The sequence below is a fragment of the Maylandia zebra genome, linkage group LG14 (genome assembly GCF_041146795.1).
Source record: "Maylandia zebra isolate NMK-2024a linkage group LG14, Mzebra_GT3a, whole genome shotgun sequence".
NCBI lineage: Eukaryota > Metazoa > Chordata > Actinopteri > Cichliformes > Cichlidae > Maylandia > Maylandia zebra.
Genome location: NC_135180.1, coordinates 10,031,209 through 10,059,156, shown reverse-complemented (window position 1 = coordinate 10,059,156; position 27,948 = coordinate 10,031,209). Strand labels below are relative to the sequence as shown.

Genomic DNA, 27,948 nt, shown 5'->3' with positions numbered 1-27,948 from the left:
AACACTCGCGTAGTAACCCTGTTTTTCAGAATAAAGCAGCGATAACAAACATATGAGACCACCCGATGTCAGGTTTATGCCACAGCTGCCCTAAATTAACAGTATTTGTAATTACCAAAATATTTTTTTGTTTGTGTAATGTTTAATTTGGCAGTATGAACAAGCTCTTTAATCAACATATTGTTTGGAGTGCTAAAATGTAATTATTGTTTTTTTTATCCACGAATTCTCAGATTTACTATTTAACAAAAAAAAAGAATAACGCATATTATTTTATTTATTAAAATGCCCAATTGGAGTTATTTAATTAATAAAGCAAATAAATATGTTTTAGTGGTTGAGGATTATGCTTAATTCACTTATGATTCATCAGAAAAGGGCAGTGTGCCAACTCTTGTGTGTTGATGCAAGTATATGTGAACTTGTGTTGTGTATTTAAGATGGTTAATTTCTAAATAATAATAATAATAATACAACAAAACTGTTTTATTACGCCTGTTTTGAGGTTTTTAAAATAGACATTGGCCAAAAAGTGCCGAAATGAAACCACATTAAACTGCAATAAACTCCCACCCACCCACTCTCCTCTGTGTGTGGAGGCCTTATCTCCCAAGCCAACCCTACCCAGCGATGCTCTACTGGGACCTCTCCTGGTATTTCTAAGCATATTACACCACTATCGCTGTCCCCAATCTCATGTTTTTACCACTATAATTATATCCACTGGGAGAACGGGTTTGTTTTTCTAGCCTCAGTGTAGTTTCAGTGGGATATTATGTTTTATCCCCCAATTACATGTTTGCACACATCGTTTGATGTTTGTGTCTTTATTTGGTCTGAATTCTCAGCTCCATTCTTATATTCAACTGCTCTGCCAGGGACCTTTTTCCCCTCTAATCTGACAGCAGCTATGGTTGCTGTAATGGGCCTCCATAACTTCATTTTACGACACATCAGCGTAAGAGCAGCATCCTCTATTACAGTGGCTCCAGCTCTCTGAAATAGTACATGTAATATATCAGCAGGCTAATATAATTGTTTGTAATGTGCAGTTCAGGATCTTGGGGGAGGGATTGCACCATGGCATTAACTTCCTCTGCAAGTAATCCCTTCTTTCTTAATCTTAATCTCTAGGAATCTTTCTTAATGTGTTTCATGAAATGGTAAGAGATCAAATAGATTTGTTCTTATTCCATGTAAACTTGTGAGATGTGAGTGTGGCGGAGGTGAATTCTGCCTAAAGACATCACCCTGGGATGGATGTACACAGTATTTGTTTTTATTTTTTCTCTTTTTTTGGACAATATTTGTATCTACCAAAGGAGGGCTCTGCAGGGAAAAACCGACTGAGAACCACTTTGGTTGGTCAATTGCAGAATCTAAATTGATTGCAAAGTTTTTGTCCCCTCTCTCAGAGATGAGAGGCACAGGCCACAGGCTTTCTCCTCCTCCTCCTCCTCCCGTATCCATTCACAAGTACACTGTTTGTGTTGTATCTGTTAACAGTATTATGTAACAGTTCCCACACTGAGGCAGGGATACCACCTCTCTTTTTTTTTTCTTTTTTTTTGAATAGATGCTGAGATGCAGGACTCCTGGCTTACCAGGAAATGAGCACTAACACCTTCCATGTAGTGGGATATCTTATAATCTGATCGAGTATAGCCTCTTACCTAGATACATGCAGGCACATCAGATGAATACAGGGGCTCTCTGTCTGGTTACAGTGGCGGGGTCTCAGTTTCAGCTGAAATCTTCTCAGTCACAATGAAGTCTGTCCCCGCTCACTGACTCTCCGGTGGCTCTGGTGGACAAGAGGCCCGTTCTTCTGTTGTCAACACTGGATGGGGCTAATAAAGGTGATCTTAAATTGTCATGGGCCAGATGGTATATGGGAACCATCATCCATCGGGCAAAAAGACAAGAAAAAGCAAAAACCTGAGAATCCTGCAGTCTTTTCATCAGTTGATTTACACTGAAAAGCTGGTAAAAAGAACAAAAAGTCGAATCTGCTGCACTGGTTTGTGTATTTTAAAGGTTTTGCATACAGATGCACTTTCCTCAAGGCTGTCACAAGTAAGTACAACAACATTAGTCATAGCTGTACAAGCTGTACCTCTCACTGAGAATAAAGCTGACTCTCTGCCTTTAAAATAAATGTATTCATAACCAGTGAGTGTTTTTTTCTGCAACTCACTGTGCATGTTTTCTGTGTGCACACAAATGAGTGTAAAGTCATTTATTTCTACAACACTGTGCTAGGTACAGCCCACCTCTGGAGTGTGGAGTGCAGACTGGAAGGAGAAGGAGGAACGGAGCAAGACACGGCACAAGCAGGAAAAGGGAGTGAGTTCAAGAAAGGCACGAATCATTTCTTCAACATTTACTTTACTGTGCGCTCCCCGTAGAATATAGAGGTGTTTTCTGGGTGCGTGGCAATGCTGAACACACTGTGAAAGACAATGGCTTGATAAATGAGTCATGGGCGAGGAATGGCTAAGAGCACCTCTCCTGGGAGTTTAGTTCTCAAATAGGTAAGAGGGATGAATGCACAAAGGGCAGATACACAGAAATCAATCACCTCGGTCGCATACGATGTGTTTCCTTTCAATGACAGGAGAGGGGAGGGGTTAAGAACAACAGCTGCATTGAAAATTTAATGCGTCTATCGTCCTTCCCATCATGTTTCTGCTTGCCTGGCCAAATAGATTGATAGCACAGAGAGTGGTGTCATTAATTTGCCCAAAAGTGTTTTGGGTGTTGCATTCAAATTTGGTCAATGAAGATAAATAATGCTCTAGAAAGTCAAAAATCCAGGTGTACATTATGTTATTTAAACATCCACAGTTGATTATTATTATTATTATTATTGTTGCTCTTTCTACTATGAAATATAATTATTTAACATCCCCCCTTCCATTTTTAGTTAACCCTCCTGCAGACTTGCTGACACTGTTAAAGTCTGTCACTCAGTAACTAAAACTGGCCAGACTTTGATCGGTGCTCACAAATGGACTGCCAAACACACACACAAACACACAGACAAATGTATAGAGTGACATATTTGTAGACATGACCAATCAGAATTCAGTAAACAAACCCAGACTGAAGTGACAAAGGCAGGTATGAGCATACTGGACCTGCAAGGAATGAAACAGTGATTCAGGACATTAATGTTTACAGGTACAACAAGTGTAAAGCTCTCTAGACGCACAATAAACACGCAGCTGTAGATAATGCATTAAAGATAATGATGCATAATAAATGCTGGATAACAAGATTACTCTCTTACATAATAGATGACATATATCAAATCACACTGAGCTCTAAGTGAAGGTCTGCATGTCCGTGTCTTTTTTTGTGCAGTGAACTGAATGTAGTCAAGAGTCAAGGGCCATGATTATTAGAAAATTCTCTTTTTTTTATTATTTTCTTTATAAAAGCTCTATAACAAATACATAGAATGACACTTTTTTAAAACAACATGATAAAATATTTCTGGCTTTATCTACAAAAGAAGAAAATAAAAATCTATAAACATAGTGCTCAATATTCAAATAGAAGTAAAAAGTCTGTCACACAAGGATGAAAGACAGGCAGCAAATTCATTTGTTAGTAGACACGATGCATTCACAGGCGCATGGAGGGGGGGGGGAAAAACGGGCTCTCATTTTCAAATCAAAAGGGTTTTCAGATCTGACTGTGCGCTCCCACACAACACTCAGGGCAGGTGCATGCGCAGCTGCTTGCTCATGGATCAGATATTTGGCCTTGAGAAAAAATGGCAGCAATATTTATGCTTTGTTTCTCCATTTGATATGACACATTGTACGCATCTCTGTGTACTCGAGTAGGACAAAGCTACTCCTGACCAGTACTCGCAGGCTGGCGTCACGATGGTGTGCATAACCGACTGAAATGGAAGACCTCCTGTACATTATCTTTAATGACATTTAACTGTAAAACAAAGCCACTGTGTGAAAGATTAGCCCACAGGTACCAGAGATACTCTCCATTAAGACGATGAAAGAAAAAAAGCCTCAGTGCAATAAAGATCTGCATATATGGCTGATCATCAGCAGTGGTGTCCTTCTCTTTCTGTCTAAATACAGTTCACGCCAATGTCTTTAGGGAAATCGATCGCTTGGTGCAGCTGATTTTGGTATTGACTTCCTACATGTAACAAGATCCACGTGTCACCTGGGAGACAGCTACTGATTAAGAATTGTCCCCTCTTCCCTTCAGGACAGTAGCCAAGATTTCAGGGTTACTTCCACAAACCCTGCACTTTTACTCACACATTTCTCCCCACATATGAATATTTCCGGACTCAGTCAAGTAAAACGATTCTACTTTTGTTCTGTGCTCATTCAGCCTTGTTCTAACCTCTCTGTGCTTGCTTGGAAAGTTTTCAAACTTTCAGTTTTCCTCACAGATTTGTACAGACTGCACAATTCAACCTCAGCTGCAGCACCTTTTTAATCTGACCCCCGCTGGGCCTGATGGCGAGGTCCGCAGGTATCATCTGGCATCCCTCTGTCGAGCTTCCTGGCTGGCTCTGCTTCAGCTTCTCCTCCTCAATCTGAGTCGTCACCGCCATCATCATCATCCGAGCTCGGGCCTTCTTCCTCGGAGGAGCTCGAGTCTCTGGTGCTGGGATCTGAGATCATGCCGTCTGAACTGTCAATCTCTATGGAGGTCTCTGATAAGAAGAGGTGGACGGCCCTCGATGGGTGGCTGTGACAAACACGCACACAGATATGCACACGCAGGCGAACGGGGGAGACGAGCGAACACGGCACATATAGACACAACGGGATATGCATTCATGCATGATCATACATGTACACACCCACAAGTCACACACATTGGGGGGGCGGGGTCAAAGGACAAAGACAAGCAGACACAAACACAGCAGCAGGGACAGAGGGTTAGCATCAGCTAGGAATAATCTGTCCCAAATTAAGAGGAAAGGTTGGATGAACATCTCTCCCACATGAGCTCTGATTGGGTGCAATTATTTCCTTCTTATACAACTTTTTTTTTTAAGCAAGAGAGACACTTTGACTAAATCTGATCAGCGACAGCAAGAAGAACAAAACTTCCTCAACACCTTTCGCTTTCACGGTGTGACGCATTACAGTAACACTGTATTTCATAGAAAAAAACAAATAATCGTTGCACCTTTTACAGAGAGATCTGAAAACCCAAGAGAGAAGCAAAGAAAACTCCAGCGCCCAAGAAAAAAGGTGTATTTTTGACAAATTAGCTCATTGTTTGAAACAGACAGAAGGCCATTAAAATGGTTCAAAAGAAAAGAATTCAGAGCTGATCGTGTTAATGTTTCTGTGTTGTTATTGAATTTATACAAAAGTGCTGGTTAAAAATGTCTGTTTCCAACAAAGCAGCTCACCAACAGATCTTGATTGTTTCAAAGCACCTCGGTTATATTACACCAGTCACAAAATCGGGCTAACGATGACACAGGATGTCAGAGAAGTACAGCAATTTCACTTCAGCAGTGGAACAAAACAAAACAGAATCGTAAACCAGCATCCTCCTGCAGCTTCACATGAACCACGGAAGACTGAATCACACAGCCAATATTAATGACTAATGAAATAACAGCTTTGTGTGGGTTTCACAATATTACCATCATGTGGTGATTAAAGGAATTCAACAGAAGCGCTTTCATTGTAGCATTGTTTCTATTGTTTGCTGAACTACTATAACAAACATGCGCTGTGGTGCATTGCTATGTAGGAGTTTAAAATGCATCAGTAGGGAAGTAAGCAACAGGAATACACCATTGTTCTAAGTTTACATCAAAAGTTTACTCCAAACAGGAAGTGTGTTTGGAAGCACATTTAGTCTAACAGGAAAAGAGGATGCGATTAAACAGTCCTTTCTGAGAAAGGCGCGTGGTGATTCGCAGCAGTCTGGCTAAAAGGTCAGTGTCTACTGCTTTCAGCACAAAGGCACATTTTTCATTTTATGTCTGCTTTGTAAAAGCTGGCCCTTTGATTGGTCCAAATCTGTAGGATCCAAAGACTGCAGTTGGAGAGGAAGGAAGAAAGTGAATTGTCCGATAGGAAAAGAGCTGCAGGGAGGACCACAAGCCCTGATCCCCAGAGTTAGACTGAGAACGGGAGAGAAAGTGTGTGATTCTTCTTTTTTCTTTCCCTTTTGTCTCTTTTCTTACCACGCGGTGGGGTCTTTTCGCTCTTTGCGCGGGGCCTCCTCATTCCCTTCCAGCTCCCTTTGTCTCCTCCTCTTGCATCTCCTGCAGGATGCGATGATGAGGAGGAGGATGACTATGCCGGAGATGGCGGCTGCGATGGCAAATGCCAGCAGGAGAAGTCCGGAGAAAGAGGCTGAAAGTGATAGACAGGGATATTTATTTGAAAATAAACAACACCCTCAGCTCAAAGGCACTTTAACTGTGCTTTTCCAATATGTGTCTCCTGTAAGCCGGTATAAATACAAAAGCACTAGTAAGGCTACCAGGGCATCTTTAGAGACGACGAGGTCAGTGAGTCCACAACTTTGGTCGAAAGTGAAAGAAGTACAGCCTTTGCTTTTTGTATGTGCAGTAGAGGAACTTCCTCGTGGTGCCAGTTCATTTCTGGCTGCCAGTGATCACCTGACTTTTTCTCTAGTCAGGTGATCACAATTACTTTGCAGAATTCGAGCTTGGTTTCCACAAACACCTGCCAAAACTTTGTGTTTTTCATGCTAAGACTGTAAGATTAAATTTACTTCCCCTGTTACACTACGTCAGCATTCTAGCACTCACTCAGGTCTGCATACGTGACATCTCATAGCTGCTAGCACTGCTTTGTCTCATCTTGTTGACTGATTTTTTTCTGTGTTTAAATACTGATGCATAAAACACCAATCGTCATAACATTATGACCACTGACGGGTAAAATAAACACTGATTATCTCTTCATAGTGGCACTTGTTAGTGGGTGGGATAGATTAGATGAACATTTAGTCCTTAAAGTTTATATGTGGGAAGCCGGAAAAAATGTTAGTGTGAGGATTTGAGCGAGTGCGACAAGGGCAAACTTGTGATGGCCAGATAACTGAGTCAGAGCGGAGTGTGGGGTGTTCCCAGTCTGCAGTGGTCAGTACCTATCAAAAGTGGTCCATTAAAGGAAGAGTGGTGAACCAACGACAGGGTCGTGGGAGGCCAAGGCTCACTGATGCATGTGGGGAGTGAAGGCCGGCCCGTGTGCCCTGACCAACAGACAAGCTACTGTAGCTCAAAGTGCACAAAAAGTTCATGCTGGTTCTGATAGAAAGGTGTCAGAAGACACAGAGCAGTGTAGTGTTTTGTATGTGGGGCTGCATAGCTGCGGACCAGTCAGAGTGCCCATGAAAGCACCAACAATGGGCACGTAAGCAGAACAGAACCACAGAGCAATAAAGGAAGGTGGCCTGGGCTGATGAATCACGCTTTCTTTTATATCATGTCGATGGTCTGGAGAACACCTGGCACCTGTTTTAGGCAATGTCCTGTGGGGAAACCTTGGGTTCTGCCATCCACGTGGCTGTTACTTTGACACGTACCACCTACCTAAGCATTTTTGCAGACTATGAACACACTTTTATGGAAGCAGTATTTTTTGATGACTGTGGCCTCTTTCAGCAGGGCAATGCACCAAAATGGTTGAGGAATGGTTTGAGGAGCACAACAACCAGTTTTAGGTGTTGACTTGGACTCCAAATTCTCCAGATCTTAATTCAATCGAGCATCTGTGGGATGTGCTGGACAAACAAGTCGGATACCTGGAGGCCCCACCCTAAACTTACAGGACTTCTGCTGCTAACGTCTTGGTGCTGGCTACCACAGCCTTCACCACCAGTCTCTTTTTTTCAAGGATATTATTACACTAACTTGAATTTATTTCTAATTATTTATTTATTATTATCTTTATTATGCTTTTTATTATTATTTGATAAAATTAATATTTATTTCTTTAACATTTCTAAACTTTTCAGGTGAATTGCACATTGTGTTTTTGCTGGTTTAACTTGCGTTGCCATCAAATGTTTGACTTTCCACCATGACATAAAATGTATAGCTAGAAACGTTCAATGAAGGATGTACGAAGGAAAATGTTGGCTGAAAATTCAAACTGCTGACCTGTTTCAACTACTCTCAGTTTAATTTCTCCATCCGGGCCGTGGACATCGGGTGGGTTCTTCACTTGGCAGATGTAAGTGCCGTTGTAGATGAACTTGACCTCTCGAATTATGATGGAGGCATCGCTGCCCATGATGTCACCAGCCCAGGAAATGCACTTTCTGAAGAGTCCTTCTTGTGGAAGAAATGGTTTCCTTTGGTAGTAAAATACCTGCAAGAGAAAATTGGTGGATACATTTAGATAGGGTAACGATGGCAGGGAATAGTCAGAAGTTATCAAACTGAGTCCTCTGCTGCTGCTGCTGCTGCTGCTGGAGAGTGAAGACATTTTCTTCCAGCAAAGAAAGGAAAATAAAAGCCCAGACTTGCCCAAATCTCCCGCTTCTTACTCTGTCTATTCTCAATATCCCCACACACAAGTATACAAACACTGGCTGTCTTGAATGCTCCACAGGGAGCCAGATGACTCACCGGTTCCTCTCTTACTTGGATGAGGGGGCGGATGCTCCTTGACACAATGAGGGAGGTTTTGTGGTTTGTTCTCACTTTTTTTTGTCTTTGCAAAGACACAGACACGCACACATTCACCGACACGCACACACTCACCGACTGCCTTGGACCCCCCTTAAGTGGCCTGAAGCTCCACGTGATGACGACATCATCGGGTTTGATGGGAGACGAGCTCTCGAAGGTGCACCTCAGACGAACGTCTGTGCCGTTGACCGCCTCAACCTCCTCAGATGTGTATATACGCATCCCGCTGACCTGCAGCATGCCTGCAACATGTGAGCATAAATTGCAGCAGCAGAATTAACACAGTGGGTGAGATCAATACATGCACACGCAGATGGCGGGTAAAATAATCTCTGGAATGCACAAGAAAAAAATACAACCCAATAGGTGTTGTACAAATTCACCCTCATCAGTAATTCCCTTCTTTTTGAGTACATGCAGTGTACTCAGTGACCCTGCTTCTGCCTACGCAGTGCTGCTGCAAGAAAATCACTAAGTTGTCACTGGAAATACACAGTAGCCTATATTAGATACAGAAATCCTTCAAGTGCTAAAAGTAGGAATTTACTAACGCACAGCTACGATCAGAAATCCGCTTCATCCCATCACATTTGCTGAAAGATTTCAGATCAGGAGCCAATTCTGTGACACTTTGTGAATAATGGCCAATTTGATCACTGCGACTGAGAGAAGCCGGAAAGTGAGAGCCTGCAGTATATTAGGTGGATGTGGACCATGTCAGTCTTTACAGTACGGTGGAGCTATTAGACGAAAAATGGATGGACCTGAAGACCGGGGAGGGATATTGGCAACAATTTGGCTCCTCCATAGTATGATGGATAGAGCTGCCCAGAGTCAGCGCTGTTACACATTTACACCATGTGGAAACACACACACCTAGCATGCGGTGGGCCATGAATAGACGTGTTTAATGCTGACTTTCCGTCTGGCAGCCCATCAGTATGGCATAGGGAGCCAGACGATTATGTTTTCCCTCTCCCAGAGATCACAGACTCTGACAGCAGATCCTTGATGAAGTAGTCTCCTGAGTATGTGTGTTTGTGTGAGTGCAGGTTGATATGGAAGTCTGTGTGCGGTTGTGTAGTTAAAGCCACCAGAACTATTTATAGAGAGAGCTCTATATTCTAAAAACAACAGAAGCCATGTCTAGTGTTTTTCAATACCAAGAACACAGCAGACATCCTTCTGCAGGGCTAGTAGCTGCAGTGAGCTCAGGGTAGCCCAGACTTTTCCTATTGCCATTAGCACTATCTCTACAGATTAAGCCAAACACTTGAAAAGAATCGTACGTCTGATGGAAAAGCCCTCTCTGGCCAGACTGCTCACCTCAGTGTCTCATACCTGGCCTTGATTTTATACATACTAGGTTATAGTGAAGTATTTAGTCATCAAAACATCAGAATTAAATAAGGAGACGTTATTAATCAGTTCATTAGAAAAAAAAAAAGGCTGAACAGTAATTACATCTTTGTGACAGTGTTAATTATTAAAGATGTGAATAATATATAATATAAAGATGGATTAAGCTGTCCTTTACAACGTAAACTCTCAGTTAAGTAATTTGAGGTGGCTGGTGAATATCAATATAAGGCTTCAGGCACAAAACATCAGCAGCAGCAGCACAGAAATTAGAATAGTCTTGCAAAGCAGGCAAATTGAGCCATATTGTTACCGCTGGTTTATAATCACTGTGTGCATTAAGGCAGGAGCTTGCTGGGAAATGTTCAGCGGGGGCTTAGCTCCTTGGGCAGTGTGTTTTGTTCCCTATCAGGCTGGAGAGAGTTTCCTGTGGGCCGGGATGAGACCAGGCAACCCCTCGCAGCATTAAACAGACGAGCTTCTCTCTCCCTGACAGTGCTCTAACAGCCTAATGTGTTTTAAATGAGTCTGGTGAAACCTGGGAGTGCTGCGTACGAGTGAGCAGAGCAAGGCAGAAGATACCAATCTTGAACTTTTCAGTGCTTTGTTGGATGCACTTCAGAGGCTGTAAGCCTTAATTCACCACCTTTCCACCTCTTTCCTTCCCATCACTTGGCTGTGTGTATAGGAGCATGGAATTAATGGAGAGAACTGGCTGTGTTTAGGATGTTCATTAGGTCAAGAGCATCGACACTGGCTGCATCAGCACAGCCGCTTAATGACTCCCTCTCGACGGCAGGTGTGCGGCCGTGTGCACTTCTTCAATCCTGACACTTGAGTCCAGGCCACAAGGATGTCCAAGAAAAAGACAGGGAATAGCAGAATCGAGCAGGGGTTTGGTTCAAAATGAAATATTTAAAGACCTGCTCAATTTTGAGTGCTATGACTCCCTAATTTTAAGTTATCAGTACAGATGACACCGCATGGCATGGTTTCAAATCTGCTTTGAACCGGCCATGGCGTTCCCGAGGTCTACTCTTCTAGCCTGTTTCAGTGTGAAACCAACCAGTGGCTTAATTAAAGGAAAATGAATTAGACTCAGAGCAGCAAGTCATCACATTTTAGAAAAGCATCACAAAAAAACTATAAATATTACTACTCAGTGTCATACAAATGTCTGCTCATCTACATCTGAATTCCCTGTGAACGTGATATCTTCTTATTTTGACTTGTTGAACAGAAGTCATGCAGTGGGGGCGTGTTGCTATCTCCAACATACTGCGATAAAGACTCAACGTGCTGGACATCCCTGAAGAAATGTTACGCTTTGCAACTGATGGAGAGGCTCCAATTCAGAAGCGCTAAGTGACCTGATCAATCCTAACCACGAATCACTGGCTGTCCATGATCCTGTAAAGCATGTTACAGAGGCAACGAGTCATTTCAGATGTTTGCCAGCTGTTTGGTTCTCTCTCAAAGTCTAAAAGCCTTTTTGTTTATCTTAGTAAATGGACCAGGGGTCGCCTATCCTGTCTGGAGATTTGCAGAGATGTAACTAAAAGACAGGCAGCACACTATAGATGAGCCCTCATAGCAAACAGCAATAAAAGGAGGCCTTGTTTCAAAGTTTACATCTTCTTTCTTGAAAAAGTAGGAATATACTTCAGCTTTCTATTTAAGTATTCATTTATTTGGGGGGACAGCATAATGTGCTGTTGCAACTTGAGATTATGTCGTATTAAATATTTAAGTTGGCACGACTGATCAAATGGCACTATTGTTTAGTTCTGGCATGCTAAACTAGCAATAAACTGTTTATTTTGTTGTAAGCTGCATTGATCCCCTGTGGCCATAAGATACAAAAGCACAAAACAAGACACTGAGAATATTGTGCAAATAGCTTCATTTCTTTTTAAAGGAGATGAAATATTCTTGCAAAAGCAGTGATTAAATTTTTAAATTCTACAAATGTTACACTGACAGCAGCAATAAATAATAATTAAGCTAACAAGCATCATAGTCCACTGCGGTTCCATGTGCTGGAATACAGTCCCCTGCTGAATTTGTAACTTTGCTGACTTGCAAAGAAATGAACAGTCTCTAATTTTTATGATAGTTTAAATTTAATGGCGATGGAGAGAGAATATGAACCAAAACTCCAGAAGATAAAAAACACATTACATCATTTCCATGTCATTGAGTGAAGTAAGTATTTGATTCCCAAACAAAGCATGACTTAATACTGGGTGGAGAAACCCTTGTTGGCAAGAACAGTGGTGAGATGTTTCTTGTAGTTGGTCACCAGGTTTGCTCAGCAGGGATTTCGGTCCACTCCTCTTTACAGAAACTCTCTACATCCTTTAGGCTTCTTGGCTGCTGCTTGGCCACTAAAACTTCAGTTCAAGTCAATTAAATTTAATTTATACAGCGCCACGTCGCAACAGCAGTTCCCTCAAGGCGCTTTATATTATATTATTGTATTATACATACAGAGAAAAAACAACAATCATATAACCCGCTATGAGCAAGCACTTTGGCGACAGTGGGAAGAAAAAATTCCCTTTTAACAGGAAGAAAGCCTTCCCTCCACAGATTTTCTAAAGGAGTGAGGTCTGGAGATTTGCTAGGTCACTACATTACCTTAACGTCCATTTTTTGCCTTGGTGATATATTTTGAGTCACTGTCATGCTGGAAGATCCATCCATGACTCATCTTCAGTGTTCTGGCTGAGGAAAGGAAGAGGTTGTTTTCCGAGATGTTATGGTACATGCCCCCATTCATTAGCTCCTCAGTGGAGTGAAATTAGAAAAGTATTAAGGTCTCCACTTCTGTGTTTGACTGTGGGGGTTGTGTTCTTTGGGTCATACTCAAAATCTGTCTTCTTCCAAACAAAGAAACATCTTGAGTTTAGTTTCATCTGAATACAGCACCTTCTCCCAAACCCTGTCTGAAGCACTTAGATGTTCACTGGCAAACCTAACAGGGACCTGTACATGTGCCTTCATAAACAAGTCCATTAAAGTGTAGTGTGTTATCAGTGGTGGTATTGATGTCTATTGTCCCAGCTGTCTTCAAATCATTAACACTGTTCTCCAGTGGACTTTTGAGAGGATCTACCATCTTTCTTTCTTATAATCTCAACATCTTGGATGGAGCTTCAGATTGAGGCCGATTGATGGTCATTTTATACTTCTTGCATTTCCAAATAATCTCACCAGTAGTTGTCACCTTCTCACTAAGCTTCTTGCTGATGGTCATGTAGCCCATTACAGCCTTGTGCAGGTCAACAATCTTGTCCTTTGACAGCTCTTTGGTCGTGGCCACTGTGGTGGAAAGGTTGGAACACACGCAGATGATTCTGTGATAGGTGGGCTTTATATACAAGGTCTCAAGTATCTGTAATTGACTGACTGTAATCAGTATCAGTGACATGCAAATCAATTTATAACTTTCATCTAATGTTTTTTACGGACTTCTGGTTCACATTCAGTCGTGTCCAATAAAATGGAACTACTGTAAAAAATGATAGACTAAACATTTCTTTGAAAGCTTGCAAAGTTACAAATTCAGCAGGAGATGAAATAATTATTTCCTCCACTGTATTGCAATTATACGACCAGCACAGAGAAGAAGAACCAGAGAAGAAAGGGGGTACATTTCTGGTTAGAAGTCAGTACTCACAGCTAAACTCTTTTATTTTCACATCCGAGAAGTGACAGAGGACCTGGAAGATTAGCAGAGTAAAAGTGCAGTGCCTGTGCTCCTCTACCAAATTGTTTAAAAGCTTACACTGAAATGATTCACTGTGCTTCAAATGCGAGCGGAGGAAGCAGGTCCTCCGGGCCATAACACCTCATTTCACATTTCTACCCTCAACCAAGTCTATTTTCGAGTACATGAATTTAAATAAGTGTTACTAATCTCTTTTTGAGCAACAAAAAAGTACGCGCTTTCAACTGTGCTGTCCTTTTGACGCACGCAGAGCTGATTAAGAATTAAGGTTAATTAGGTCTTTTTAGAGGGAGAATGAGTATTAGCACGACGACAGCAGCATTAGGGTTATGTACAGTGCTTCTAACAGTAATTTGTCCCCATAGCTAGAAGTGCGTGATCACTATTTAATTTGCCATTAGCAGGCACTAATTGCTGAGGGGGACACATGCCGTTACATGAGTAAAGACATTACCAGTGTTGAACGGACCCATTTGGGGAAAGAAACAAGAAATAAGCAAGAAGCATAGGAGTGACTTATTAGTGCATAGATGGAGCTAGAGATTAGCCATGTCATTCTACACAGTTGCAGTCTGTAAGGATTAGATATGATAATGATGTTTGTTTGCTTGTATGTCCACTTGTCTCCTCCAGCATAAGTTTCTGTCCAATCTCGTTTGCTCAACTGTTTATGTCTGAACATCCTGTCCAGCCAATGCCGACCACACCCAGCACGCAGAGACAGAGAGAGGGCTTTCACAGCTTATTAAGTTGGAGCTATGTAGACTACGGAAGAGGGCATGGGAAGATTACAGGCAAATTGATTTGTCCTATTTGTGTTTGTGTGCAACTTGCTACTTTTTTCTTTTATTTGTGTGATTTTTTTTTTTTTTGCATTTTTTTTTACTCTTTGCAGGCAGAATGAAAAACTTTCATGTAAAACGTTTTATCTAGAAAGAGTTGGATTCCTTTACAGAAGGAAACAGAAATTCAATTGTCAGGATGACACGAAAACATAATATTTCAAAAATCCCACAACCTTTTTTTTTCTAATTGGAAATATTAAATACTGTGAAGCATCTGAATGACATCAGTTACATTCTTCACTGGTAATTAAAAAAGACCAAATTAGAGTCTTTGTGTGAAATGCGTCTGTAACCCGACGCCGTTACAGTTTAAATGAAAGACTTTCCCACATGGGATTTCCCGCCAGGTCAAAGTCTTATCTCTCCCAGACTTCTGGAGAAAGTGCGTATGTGCATGCGTGTATCCTTGTGCATATTTTTGTTGATGTAAACGTCAGCTGTTCGTGTTCCTGAACCAATACAGTATCGGATACAGCTAGGATCATAAAATATTGTCTTTCGTTGTTGAGTGGATATCGACCTGTGTGGGTTCGCTGGGTTAAGCCCAAGGGCCCATCTGTTGGCACAAGTCCACATGCACCCACACACACACACACACACACACACACACACACACACACACACACACACACACACACATTCACACACACGCTTCATTAGCTGGTGTTGGCGCAAGTCCAGAATATCTATCAATATCCCTTATATATCACAATAAAATGAACTTGCTGAACCTTTAATGCACTTTATTCTACCTGTCAACACTGCTCGGTACAAACTGCTCTGGCCCACTGTTCTGTCTGCAGCCGGAGAGGGTAAGTACTTTCATCTACTGTAATAATAATCTAACAGAGTCCTCTTGGCTGTGATTGGTTTTGCTTGGCTTGGCGGTCATCCCATGACTCTATGAAGCCTTGCAAAGACACAGAAATTATTAAGTACTTTCTGACCTGCATGTATGTATTTCAACCGGTGGCAGTGAGTGCAGGCAGGTTTATGAGTGCACAGCCTCATTCAAGGACGCTTCAGTGTTGCTTTTAATCTCACACTGCCAGACATGCAGGTATGTGTGGAATGAAGCAGTTGGCAGGAATCACTTTTATTCTTATTATTCTTATTAAAAGCTTAAAAATATTCTGGTTTTGGTATTCTAAAACTTTCTTTTGTGCGTGGTAGTGCACTGGTTGTTCCGGGTGCTATGCAGAGGTTAGCAGGCCTATTTCTACATGAAGCTGTCTGCTGTCACTTAGAAGCAGCGCCCAGAATGTGTGGAGCAACCAGAGTGTGGGGTCTTTTCATGTTTCCACTTTCATTTGGTCCCAGCTGTGAAAAAGACCAAAGTCATAACATAGCAAGAACTAAGGGGCGAAAAACATCAATAATTGTCCTTTGTGGTCAATATTTGAGGCTCCTGCATCTCCTTTGTTGACCTTTCTGACCTTTTAAAACCAATTTAAAACAGTCAGAATTTCAGAAGTTACTGCAGTTTGAGCCTTAACACAATCCGTCTCGCGTCATAGAGAAAGAGTTACATAAACAGTGTTCCTTAGCAACCATTAGTCACTAAGGAAGGAAAAAACTGAGGACTTTTTATCAGTACTAACTCCTGAGCCAAGGCTATAAAGTCAAAAATGATTATTGACTAAAGAACCATCTGGGAGAAACTATCTCCGTAGTTAATGACTACTGCATAATAATCTGTGAATCTGACTCCCCATTTTCATCTTAAAACGACAATATGTACTTTTTCATTACAGATTACATTATTATTTTTTTAATTATTCTTTTTGTGTTGCTTCAAGCTGTTGATTCACATTTAATCAAGTAACTATGAAATAATGAAGCCCTACCGAGTAAATACTGAGGAACCAGCAAATATGAAGTTTCACTTTAGTTGAAAAAGTTAATTAGATTATCCTGAGGAAATAAGGACGCACTGAGAGTGACGCATCACTGATCTGTTCCCAGGCTGGATTTTTTCGTTAGTTATTAAAAGTTATTTACATTTTTTTTTACCCTTGGAAGATAAAACTGAAGTATTTTTATTATCCAGGTTAAAAAAATACCATCTCATAGAGTTCTGCCAAGGATGCATATCACGTCCTTCCATCCATTCGCTTCCGCTTGTCCTTTTCATGGTCGCGGGGGGCGCTGGAGCCTATCCCAGCTGTCATAGGGCGAGAGGCAGGGTACACCCTGGACAGGTCGCCAGTCTGTCGCAGGGCCAACACACAGGGCCAGACAACCATTCGCACTCACATTCATTCGCACATTCACACCTAGTGACAATTTGGATTATCCAATTAACCTATCCCCACAAGCTGCATGTCTTTGGACGGTGGGAGGAAGCCGGAGTACCCGGAGGGAACCCACGCAAACACGGGGAGAACATGCAAACTCCACACAGAAAGACCCCAGCCTGATGTTGGAATTGAACTCAAGACCTTCTTGCTGTGCGGCAACAGTGCTAACCACTGTGCCACCGTGCTGCCCTCATAGCACATCCTGCACAACATATTCTTCACTCACTTGCTTTCCTACTTCGTCAACTGACCTTTCTCCCACTCGTCGGTAAACCTTAGCTAACCAAGAGGCAGGCAAACAAACTAAGACCTCTGCTGACTGCAATATTTTGCTTTGGTTACCAACAGCTGTACTTCCACAGCTTAAACATTTCCAGGCCGTTCTGGGTGTGTTTCACGCTGCAGAAAGGCAATGCTGCGTGGTATATAGAGCTCTTATCACAGCTCCTCAGCAAACCTTCTCTGTTGGGCTTTGGGGTTTGTTGATGCAGTTGCTCATAAATATGCATCTTTCTAAAGCAAGGGGAACAGAGCTAGTTTAAAAACAGAAGACACCATTGATTAGATGGTAAAGTATATCCACTAAAGTATATCCAGGCAGCTGTGAGTCACTGTGTAAGTGGTATTTTCTGCCAACCTGCGTTACAATTTGCAAAGAGGACGTTAGGTCTTATAGGGAGGCAACACTGCAGGAGAAATCGAGCAGCTGACACAACTCTCCGAATCAGGAAATTGGTTTCATTACATTATTTCCTTGTTGTGCGTGTTTGTGCCTTTCCTCTCCTCATTACGGCTCAGAAACAAAACGGAGCGCCGGAGGAAACCTGATTCTCTGTTACGCCAGTTTTGGAGGAAACACTTAGGACAGGAGCAAACACACAAAGAGCTCAGTGGATTACAAAGAGCCTCTTCTCTTCTTTGTAAGATGTTTCACAAGCCCAGGTTAGTTTTCCCTGGTTTTAACAAGGCCTCGCTTTCATGAGGGGCTGGACTGAGGGCTGGGAATAGCAGGTTCAGGTAACAGTGTGTTCACAGAGGAGGGGGACACAGGGCTGAGTGTTGACTGGTGTAATGGGAGGGAACCCCTGAATGAACACAACTTTGTTTGAGATACTGACATGTATGCTTTCTTTATACAATTCAGTTTTATTTATATAGGCCAAAATCACAACAGTGGCCTCAAGGTGCTTTATATCGTAACCCCTTCAATCAAATAACCCCCCTATGAGCAAGCACTCGGTGACAGTGAGAAGGAAAAACTCCCTTTTAACAGGAAGAAACCTCCAGCAAAATCAATTCAATTCAATTCAATTTTATTTATATAGCGCCAAATCACAACAAAAGTCGCCTCAAGGCGCTTCATAATCAGGCTCAGGGAGGGGCGGCAATGTGCCAAAACACGATGGGGGTGAAGACAAAAGACACGCTGTAAAAAAGAGTCAGAGATTAATACAAATTCCTCAACCCATTAGAGAATGCTCTACACTCAATTTGTTTAAGGCAAAGGTTAAAAACTGGTTATGGACAAATCAAGTGTGTGATCGTGTATGAGTTGTATAGTTTTAATGTTTTATTTGGGAACAGAATGGTGTGTATGTGTAAGTTTGGTGATGGAGTTTTTATTATGAATGAATGATGAATTTTTATGAATTATTATGTCTATTTTTTATGCTTAAGGACAACAGATGGAAATTAGCCCTTGGCTATAATCTGGTATGTATACATTCATGTAATTTTTTTTTACATTTATGTTCATTAACATGCACTGTCCTAAATAAATAAATAAATAAATAAATTTCCATTCACTCATGAACAGCTGGCCTTAAGTGATCTTTCTACTTTGTACTGTTTTACAAAAGTTACGGCAGCCCTGAGAGTTCAAACGCACTGCAACTTGAGAAAACCAGCAAATGCGGCTCACAAAGCTCACACAACTCAACAGAATTTGAACATAAAACAACAGAAGAAGAATTACAAATGAGTGTTTTTTTGGGAAGACAATAATGAGAGAGGTGAGGGTAGGTGAGGGTACCCTCACCTATGGCCACGAGCTGTGGGTAGTGACCGAAAGAACGAGATCGCGGATATAAGCGGCAGAAATGAGCTTCCTCCGAAGGGTGGCTGGCCTCTCCCTTAGAGATAGGGTGAGAAGTTCGGCCATCCGGGAGGGGCTCAGAGTAGAGCAGCTGCTGCTCCACATCGAAAGGAGCCAGCTGAGGTGGTTCGGGCATCTGACAAGGATGCCCCCTGGGCGCCTCCTGGGTGAGGTGTTCCAGGCATGTCCCACCGGGAGGAGGCCCCGGGGCAGACCCAGGACACGCTGGAGAGATTGTATCTCTCGGCTGGCCTGGGAACGCCTTGGTATTCCCCCGGATAAGCTGGAGGAGGTGGCTGGGGAGAGGGAGGTCTGGGCCTCTTTGCTTAGGCTGCTGCCCCCGCGACCCGGCCTCGGATAAAGCGGATGAAGATGGATGGATGGATGGAATAATGAGAGACCAGCTCCAGAAGTAACACCCCCCCCCCCCCCCCCCCCCCCCCACCCCAAAGAGCAGAGGATTTGTCTGTGTTGTGAGGCAGAAAATTATGCAAGGTACGGTGTGTTTTAATCACACGGTCCATATAATCATTTATTACATGCTTAGCTGTTTCCTGCCTGACACTTCCAAAGCTGTTCAGTCACATTCATTTCTCCCCCAAAAAACTTTCATATTTGTGTATCAAACTGTCACACAGACCTGTTCCATTCAGGTGTCCACACCTTTGGCCATGCTGTGTTAAGACATGAGGTCACTTTGAGGTGTCTCTTTTCTCTTGTCCATATTTAGGTCTGAAAATTAAACGCTGAACTGCTTGGTGTCATTCTTTCTAGTAACCACCAGGGGGCTGCACCAAAGGGACAGCACAGAAGTCAATGAAAAAATGGCCCTACATCTCTCCTGATTTATGACCTTTCCTAAGGGGGTTATGATCTCAGTCACTACTGGACTGAGGGTGTCAAGTCTTTTTTAAAGACAGCATGCTGCTCAGTTATGGTCCCATTTACTGTGAAATTGCTAATAAAGCTGGGTGTGCTATAGGGCTTGGCTTCTTTGAAAATGACAAGTTACTAGCACATGAACACTCAGTGTCCTATTCTTTGAAAAAACTAGTTTAATAGCCAAAATGTTCAACTTAAAGCTTTATAAATTGCAATAAAACCCAGTAGTTACTGTTTTGTTGGTGTGGTCTATTCTTTGCATACAGTCTATGACACTGCCGCTATTCCAAATAAAGCTGAAATGTAAAATTAATTATTAACAAGACATGACAAGCTAAAAGCTTTGATTAATTTACTTTGGAAAGCTGTTCCTTGTTTATAGGAAGACAAAGAAAAATATTTCTCCCAATAAAACAAGTCACAAATTTTGTCACTGCAATTTCTTTCTTATTGTGATTTGAACTCTTTAGACATGAACTATGCACAGCTAATGTGTCTGAGTACACTTAAAGGTCATTCCAAGCAGGGACCAAGCATCAATCTCTTTTTGAACACTTTCTTCCTCGTCTTTTTTCTCCCACTCCCCCTACTTCCTCCTGGCCAATTGTAATTCATCAGGCGACGGTGTTCAGAGGAAACGCGAAGTGGGTGAGTGAGGATAAGAGTTTAATCCATCAAACCTCTTCCACTCCCACCTCGCGGCTGACTCAGCTCCTCTTCGGGATTACAAACTCCTGAGGGGTTGGGGGGCGAGGGGGGTCCAATGAGCGCACTTCGATCCAGCTCACCCACAGCCCTCAGGCTTCTCTTGGACAGACAGTCCAACCCTTAATAGACAGCCTCACATATTTACTATGCAGCAAAAAAGATGTAGGTTTTGCGTGGTATGAGTCAGACTGCATGTGGTCTTGCTGTGGCTTTCACCTGTGACCCCCCGCCTCCCCGAGCAGATAAATAAGTGAGGCAGTGACAATTTATACACAGATCAGAGACCAAAGTGTGGAGGAGGTGCAGGCCTTTGCTCTCAGCTGGCTGCCTTAAAGGGGAACGGGCCAATTTTACAAATAGAGATCGCTTTACTTCAGAGAGAGGAAAGAGCTACTCTGTGAAAAGAGTTACATAACATGGTCTGGCTCTGTCTGGCTTTTTAGAAGGAATACTATGTAACTCAAGATGGAGGAAACAAAACATGGTTCCTGTAAAATGGAAAGTTGGATTTTAGACACACTTGCTTAGTTCTAATGCTGGTTTGTTTGTTAAGTCGGTCTAACAGAGTCTCACTGCATTTAATCAAAGATTCATGTTCACTGTTTCTTTTTTGTGAACAAGCACACAGACAAAAGTAGCTATTTCATAAAAAACTAATTGTATCAGTTACAGTGTTTAAATTTTTACTCAGAATTCACTGAAGAAGCTAAAGTTGAAATCCTAAAGGGGAAGGGTCTTTTTCTCTGGTATCACTTTTACACAGAGGTTATGTTTTCAGATACTTTTTGGGCAGTTTTAAGGAAAAGTAACGTCTGAATTCTGTCTCCACACTGAATCTGTGCATCTCTTTACATTCTGCCTCGACTTAGAGCTCAGGATGACACAGTGTCTTCCAGTGATTCAGCTCATGTGATGTTGTGGACTGATACTGTGAGGTCGTTTCACAGACTGTGTGGCTCTACTGTTGCAAAAGGTTTTAGAATTAGGAATTATACGCTGTCATCTGTTCAGCAGAAGTTACAAAGTTTGCAGGAATCCCATTTTTCTCTCCAGTGGGATTTCAGCCTATCATGGGTAGTCCAAGTTTCAGACTTGGGTTCAAGTTGAAAAATGTTGGAAAACAGGGTCTAAAAAAGTGGGGCCAAATCCTCCCACATGAGTCCTTTACCTCCTTTTATCATTTTCCTTCTCATTCATTTAAATTGTGATTACAGCACAAAAGCTTACAGCGGCTTTTGTATACACTGAAAAAATTTGCAGCCAACACATGAAAGTCAGAAGCTAAACAATGGAAAGGAAAATAAGGCAAAGTAACTCTCTCAGCTGGTGAAATACTATCGTCATGGCCACAGTTATAAGTTTAGTATTTCCTAATTCGTTTTTCTTAAATTTCATTTTGACTTTTCGTTTCTAATTCAGTTTAGCTTCAGTTAGTCTCCAAAGTGGGTTTTCTTCATTCAGTTACATTTTTATTGTTTGAAAATGTTTAGTTTTTAATACTTTCAGTCTTTTTAATTATTATTGAAGTCAATTCAGCTCAATTCATTTTCTTTTATACAGCTCTAAATCACAGCAACAGCCTCAAGGTGCTTAAAGACCCTACAATAATACAACAGAGAAAACCCCAAAAATCATATGAATCCCTATGAGCAAGTGATTTGGTGACAGTGGGACGGAAAAACTCCCCTTTAACAGGAAGAAACCTCCAACAGAACCAGGATCAGGGAGAGGCGGCGATCTGCCGAGACCGGTTGGGGTGAGGTGGGGTGGGGTGCATGACATATGTCAGAGGGAAGATTCAGGAAAATCAGCGCAGGCATTACAGTAAAGTCACAGCAGTTTTATTTTTTGAAAGCAGCTGACGCTCTGTCTTCTAGCCCTTTAAGACCTACCATAGAACCAAGTCCGCCAGAGCTTATATTATATTTTTACAGGAGCCATTTTTTGGAGCATTTCAAGTTGCTACACATCAATACAACCATTATAGCCCCAATTTTAATAATATGTCTGCATTAAGTGTATAGTAATTACATAAATTGCAAAAAAGTGCAATAAACTACAAAAAAATTTAAAATCGTTTTTGATTTTTTAACATATATTTCTAGTTAGAGAAAGAGGCTTATCCCTCAAAACTGTAAATACAAAAAAGTTGCACAAACTAGTTTCCCACCACAGGAAATTTATTTTAAGTGTCTTCATAGTTTTATTTTTGAGATACACCAATTTTCATATATTGCAGGAAAAACGAAAAAATATATTATAGTGCAAATTTGCAAAAAAGTAGCATATGCATCAAAATCAAATATTTCCAGCAGTGCAATATGAGTCCTCAGCATCCCAGAAACGACACAGAAAGTCATAAAGTCAAACATAACTTTTAAAAACACAAGTATAGGTTCATAAGGCCACAATGGTAAAAAACGACATTTCCGCAAAATTACGTCACTCCCGGTTTCGGGCAGGTCATGCCGGACATGTGATAGTTCACGCTGATGGACGTAGGAAGTGTTATGAACAGCTGATCGGATCGGCAAAGCGTGTTTCTGGAATATTATGTTTTTGTTGCTGCAAGTGCTTTTTATGCAGTTTTTGCAAAGCTGTATGTGGAAGGAAACTGTGACCTAGGACAAGCTGATGGCATAAGATGTAAGTACAACTCCTCCGGTTTCATATGCAAAAAAAATATTGCGCTAGCTTACGTGGTTGCAGTGCTACCAGGATTTAAAAATAGTTACGCAAAATGGAGCGTGTCCGCTCTGACCGGCTTTAAAGGGCTAGCTCCTACACTCTCTTTTTTTTTTTTCTTTTCTTTTATGTAGAAACCTTTTATTTTCTGAGACTCCATGCTTATTTATGCATGCACAGTGCCATAAAATTGAAATATTTGGTAAGATTTTGGCCTCATTTTATTCACACAATTCCCTTGGACTATATTTACTGGATGAACAAAGCATTTTCACTCAGATACTTTTTTTTTTTAATTATTATTATTTTTTGTGTGTGTTTATTGAGATCCCACACTCTCAATAAACACTTCAATCAGCGCCTCATCGGGCAAGTTGTTAAAATACTTTTACCAAACCAACAGACGGGTCATTCTGCTCCAGTTTGTATTAAATTGTTATGGTACAAAGTTTGAACGTTTATAATGATTGCTCTAAAACTATAACTTCATATATTAAATACTTTTGAAGATTTTTTTTTTAAATGTTGGTCTACCTACTTTTTTGCGCATTGAAATCTGAGAACATGAATATCTTGTAAAGTATTAAAGGTAACAGCCTGAAATTCTCCCAGGTCTTTATTACAATCAAAATGAATCTGTAATTTGGGACAGATACAATAAAAAAATGTCTGAGTATTGGCTAGTTCAAATATTGTTATAAGGCCCAGCACTCCCACAAAGTCACATATTTGATCTCACACTAATAAGAAAAAAAAAAGTTTCCAGATGGTACTGGAATTATAACTCACAAAATCATTTTTCTTAAATATATGTATAATTCTTCATGTTAAAACCTGGTTATCACCATCTCAAATCAGGAAATTATTGGATGTTTTTTGCTCAATTAGGTATTATTTGAATTAACTTAATGTAATTTTTGAAATATGGTTTGAATTTTTAGCTTATTTTTAGTTAACTATAGTCACCTTGGTCACTACTCCTCTGTTGAGTCAAAAAACGGTTCAACTTAACGATAACTTAAGCGACAAAAATTCTCAAGGTCCTCCTCCCCGCAGATAAGATGACTACGAAAGAGCTGCTGATATTCTGTGGAAACTGTCGAGTTATGTCATGCTGTAAACGTACTGGGGTGGGTCGTTTGAACTTGTACATGTGCGTGTTTAAAGTAACTCTAAACATCTTTGGGAATGATTGGCCAGCCAACAACTGAGTGCATGTAAGAAAAGTGACTACACAAGCCAAAAAAGCCACTCTCACAAACATACGGGCTTTGCATTTGCACGAGACGCAGCGACTCAAATGCTCCCTGCACCCAGATAAAGGCATTTCAAACCCCTGCTTCCATCTGGAGCCGAGCACAGTTTCTTGACATAAGTGCGGGGAGCACCTTGCCGTCATTGTCAAATATTTTTCACATGGGCCTCTAAACCCTCTGTGTTGGGATTGGTGCACCCTTGCATACAAGGCATTCGTCACTGTCAACTTAACACACCCCTCTAAGGTAATTCCAATGCACCACAAAGGCCAGGCGTCCCTCTAGTATGTCAACACAGCACGGCAAGTCAAAAAAAACCACAGTCACACTTTGTTATGTTGACCTATTATTAACATTGTTGTGGTGAGATTAGAGACCCGCTGGCAGGGAGATAACAGCTACATCCCAGTCAACAGAGCCTAAAGAAGCTGCTCCTTTACTGTCAACAAGGCAGAGCTAAGAAAAAGCTTAAACAATCACCGTTTATACAGCCCGGCCTGGAAAGTCGCAATCGTCAGCAGCCATTTGTTCGCATGTCTGTGCGTCTGTATGTGTGTTAAACCTGTAAGTCGGGACAGGCTGACACACATTAGTCAGTGTTTCATGCGTCGAGGATCATGTTTAAGAAAGAAAGGAACAATTGAAACAAAGTGAGAACAACAGAAACAAAAAGAGACGTACAGTAAGCAGAAGAGGATGAAAAAAATGTTCAGTTGGCGGTCTTTATTTGGATGATGAAAAGGAAAAATGAGAGAAATCTGGTCTAAGTGTTTGTTTTTGCTCTGTTTTTCTTCTTCTCAGCTGGCAGCGAGTACATGTAACTGAGTTATTGCTCTGCTGGCTTTGAAGCTAAGTGGTCAGACGTGGGGGAGAAAAAATATGCCCGAACTCAAACCCCCACTTTCATAACAAATGGATGAATAATGCAAAAGTACTGAACAATTTAAACAGGAGGCCCTGTCTATTCGCTGTGACATGTCTTACAAATTGGAAAATTCCAGAGGAAGTCTGGTCACTGTAAGATTACGGTTCAAATCCCGCTTTCTCCTTTAAGACATTTAATCAGCACAAAAGAAGAGAGTAATGTGGGGCTTTTAAGAAATGGCATGCCAAACCGCTACTGCTACAGATAACAACAGCAACTGCTGTTATTTTCACTTCATTTCCTGTTTCCTGTATTTATGTATATCATTAACTATTTGATTTCTTTATAAAAGAAAAAAAAAGTCTGTTGAAAAATGTGTTTCAATTGATGCTGGATTGCCTCCAAGAGGCCTGTGCTGCACAACAGGTCAAACAGACTGCAGTTTAACACTTTGATTTGACAGCTTTCAGGGGAAAAAGCTCTTTGTGTTTAAACTCCTGTGTTTTTATTCAGTTTGAATCTACTCTAACACCCTCCACCTCCATCACGAAGCAGGAAAACACAAGAGCTTTCCACAAAGCACAAATGCACTACCGAAATAAAAATGTATCCAAATTTGATAAGGATCACACTAGCTGAAGAAAATGAGCAACAAAAGAAACCCCATTGCTCTTAAATATGTCTTGATTTAAATATGATTTACTGAACTTAAAAATAAGAAATCCTGCCAACACACACTTTTCAAAAAACACACACAGCAGGAGTTCATTACGGTTTTCTGAGCCGTGAAGGATTTTTAACACTTGGTGACGGTGATGTTTAGCAGCAGCAGTGTGATTGTTCTCTTTGTTTCATCCTAAATCCCATAAAACTGACTTTTCTGTTTGCAGCAAGTCTACAAATGAATACAAACTGGCTTTGATCGCACGGTGACAGGCTTTTGCAGTCGAGAGAGAAACATCCCATTTATTTTGCATAGAGGGCTGCATATTTTATACCCTACATGGCTCGCAAAAATGTTGCGCTGGCTTGTTTTGTCATGCCTGCCCTTTTTTTTTATCAATAAAGCCAAAGGCAATGGTAGTGATTACAGCACAAAACGCTCGAGAACTGAGGTGCTGCTGAGCTGTAATCAGTCCCAACATGCTCCTCTTCATCCACATGCTGTTATTTGAGGATCCGTTCCTCTGCATCCACGCGTCCTCCTGCTCCGTCAGTGTCAGCCTGTGCTGTGACTGATCTGCAGGCACATGCTCATTGTAAACATAAGCAGCTTGCCACTACAGTGAATCCCTACATGGTGCTTTGGCAGTGGATGGACATGTTCAATCAATATAATCCACTTAACCGGGATGGACAGAGATTACTTCAAGGTTAAAGCAACCTGGCTTCTTGTGAATGAATTGCCACTGATTGATGGGCCAACTGATGCTATTAAAACATGTTCCATTAGTCGTGCCAAAGCAGTGATTAGATGTTGGCTGGAACTTTTTTTAGAGGTGGATAAGATCTATGATTGTTCATTTCCCTGCGCATCTGACAAGTTGTTATGATCCAAATTACATATCCTGAACACCAGCCCCCCTTCTCTTACGCCCCCTCTCTTAACGGAAAGCAGGTGGACTTATCTGAGGCCAGCGGGCGGCTTCACAGTCTCTGTGAATGTAAGCACGTTAATAGACAGGAAAGGAGTTTGCGTGAAACCACAAACACAATGGGTTCAATGTCGGTAATTGCTATTAAACCATTATCTTGCCTGGAATGGGCCCCACTATGGGTATTGTAAAGCCTTTACTGGAATTCTTAAGTGACCCACCCAGTGCCACTGTGCCAAGTTCCCCACTTCCCAGTGACGCAAGACACCGGTCTGAGATGGAGGTTAAAGGTCCCTGGGGAGCTTTAAGTAAAAGCCAGGCAATCAGCGTTTTTACTCTGAAGCTGTTATTATTGGAAGCTCTCTTTAAGGGTCAACCCAGATATGTGACACTGTGTAAACTTGTGGAAAGCACAGACGCAAAAATATACGCGCAAATTGCCAGATAAACCAGGCGTAAGTGTCCTGGTATGAATATAAAACAGCGTGTTATTGGATAACTTTTAAAATATTAACATACATTTAAAAAAACAACATAAAAAAATAAATAAATTTATATATCACAAAAAATATGTCAAACGGCAACTCACATTAAACCAAAATCACCGTTTCACTCAAATGAGCGGCTCTCACCTGACGCTGCGAGTCCAGACAGGACGGTGAACACATAGAGCCCCTTTACGCACATTGGATGGACGGTAAGAAAGCGACCGGTGGCGGTCAACCGAACCACAGAGACGCGATACAAATCTGTGGAAGCCCTCTGGAGAGGGATTGAATCGTGAAGTCGCGGTGATTCCTCGCCTGCTCCTCGTCTCCCAAAGACGCGTCCCAACTGGCCACTGCCCCCTCGCAGTTCATTTTTAGCACCCTCCCTCCACATTTTCGGGCGGAGTAAAAGTCATCCACTTTCCTCGCCGCCCTCTTATCTCCTTTTCAC

At 41.5% G+C, this 27,948-nt stretch overlaps 1 protein-coding gene across 1 annotated transcript; it reads right to left on the bottom strand.

Moving 5' to 3' along the window:
- Window positions 1–3,400: 3,400 nt before the first annotated feature.
- LOC101480546 (myelin protein zero-like protein 2) lies at window positions 3,401–27,891 on the bottom strand. The gene is made up of 4 exons (XM_004567055.3): window positions 27,642–27,891; window positions 8,759–8,928; window positions 8,153–8,363; window positions 3,401–6,374 (listed from the first exon to the last, which is right to left on the bottom strand). The coding sequence occupies exons 1-4, from the start codon at window positions 27,889–27,891 to the stop codon at window positions 6,199–6,201; spliced, it is 807 nt and encodes a 268-aa protein (XP_004567112.1). The 3' UTR covers window positions 3,401–6,198.
- Between the last annotated feature and the right edge of the window lie 57 nt (window positions 27,892–27,948).

Coding starts and splice junctions, on each gene's coding strand:
- LOC101480546 (XM_004567055.3), bottom strand. CDS start 27,891: ATGTGGAGGGAGGGTGCTAAAAATGAACTGCGAGGGGGCAGTGGCCAG. Junction 8,929..27,641: donor GTCTGGACTCGCAGCGTCAG/GTGAGAGCCGCT, acceptor CACATGTTGCAG/GCATGCTGCAGGTCAGCGGG. Junction 6,375..8,152: donor ACTGAGAGTAGTTGAAACAG/GTCAGCAGTTTG, acceptor TATCACTTTCAG/CCTCTTTCTCCGGACTTCTC.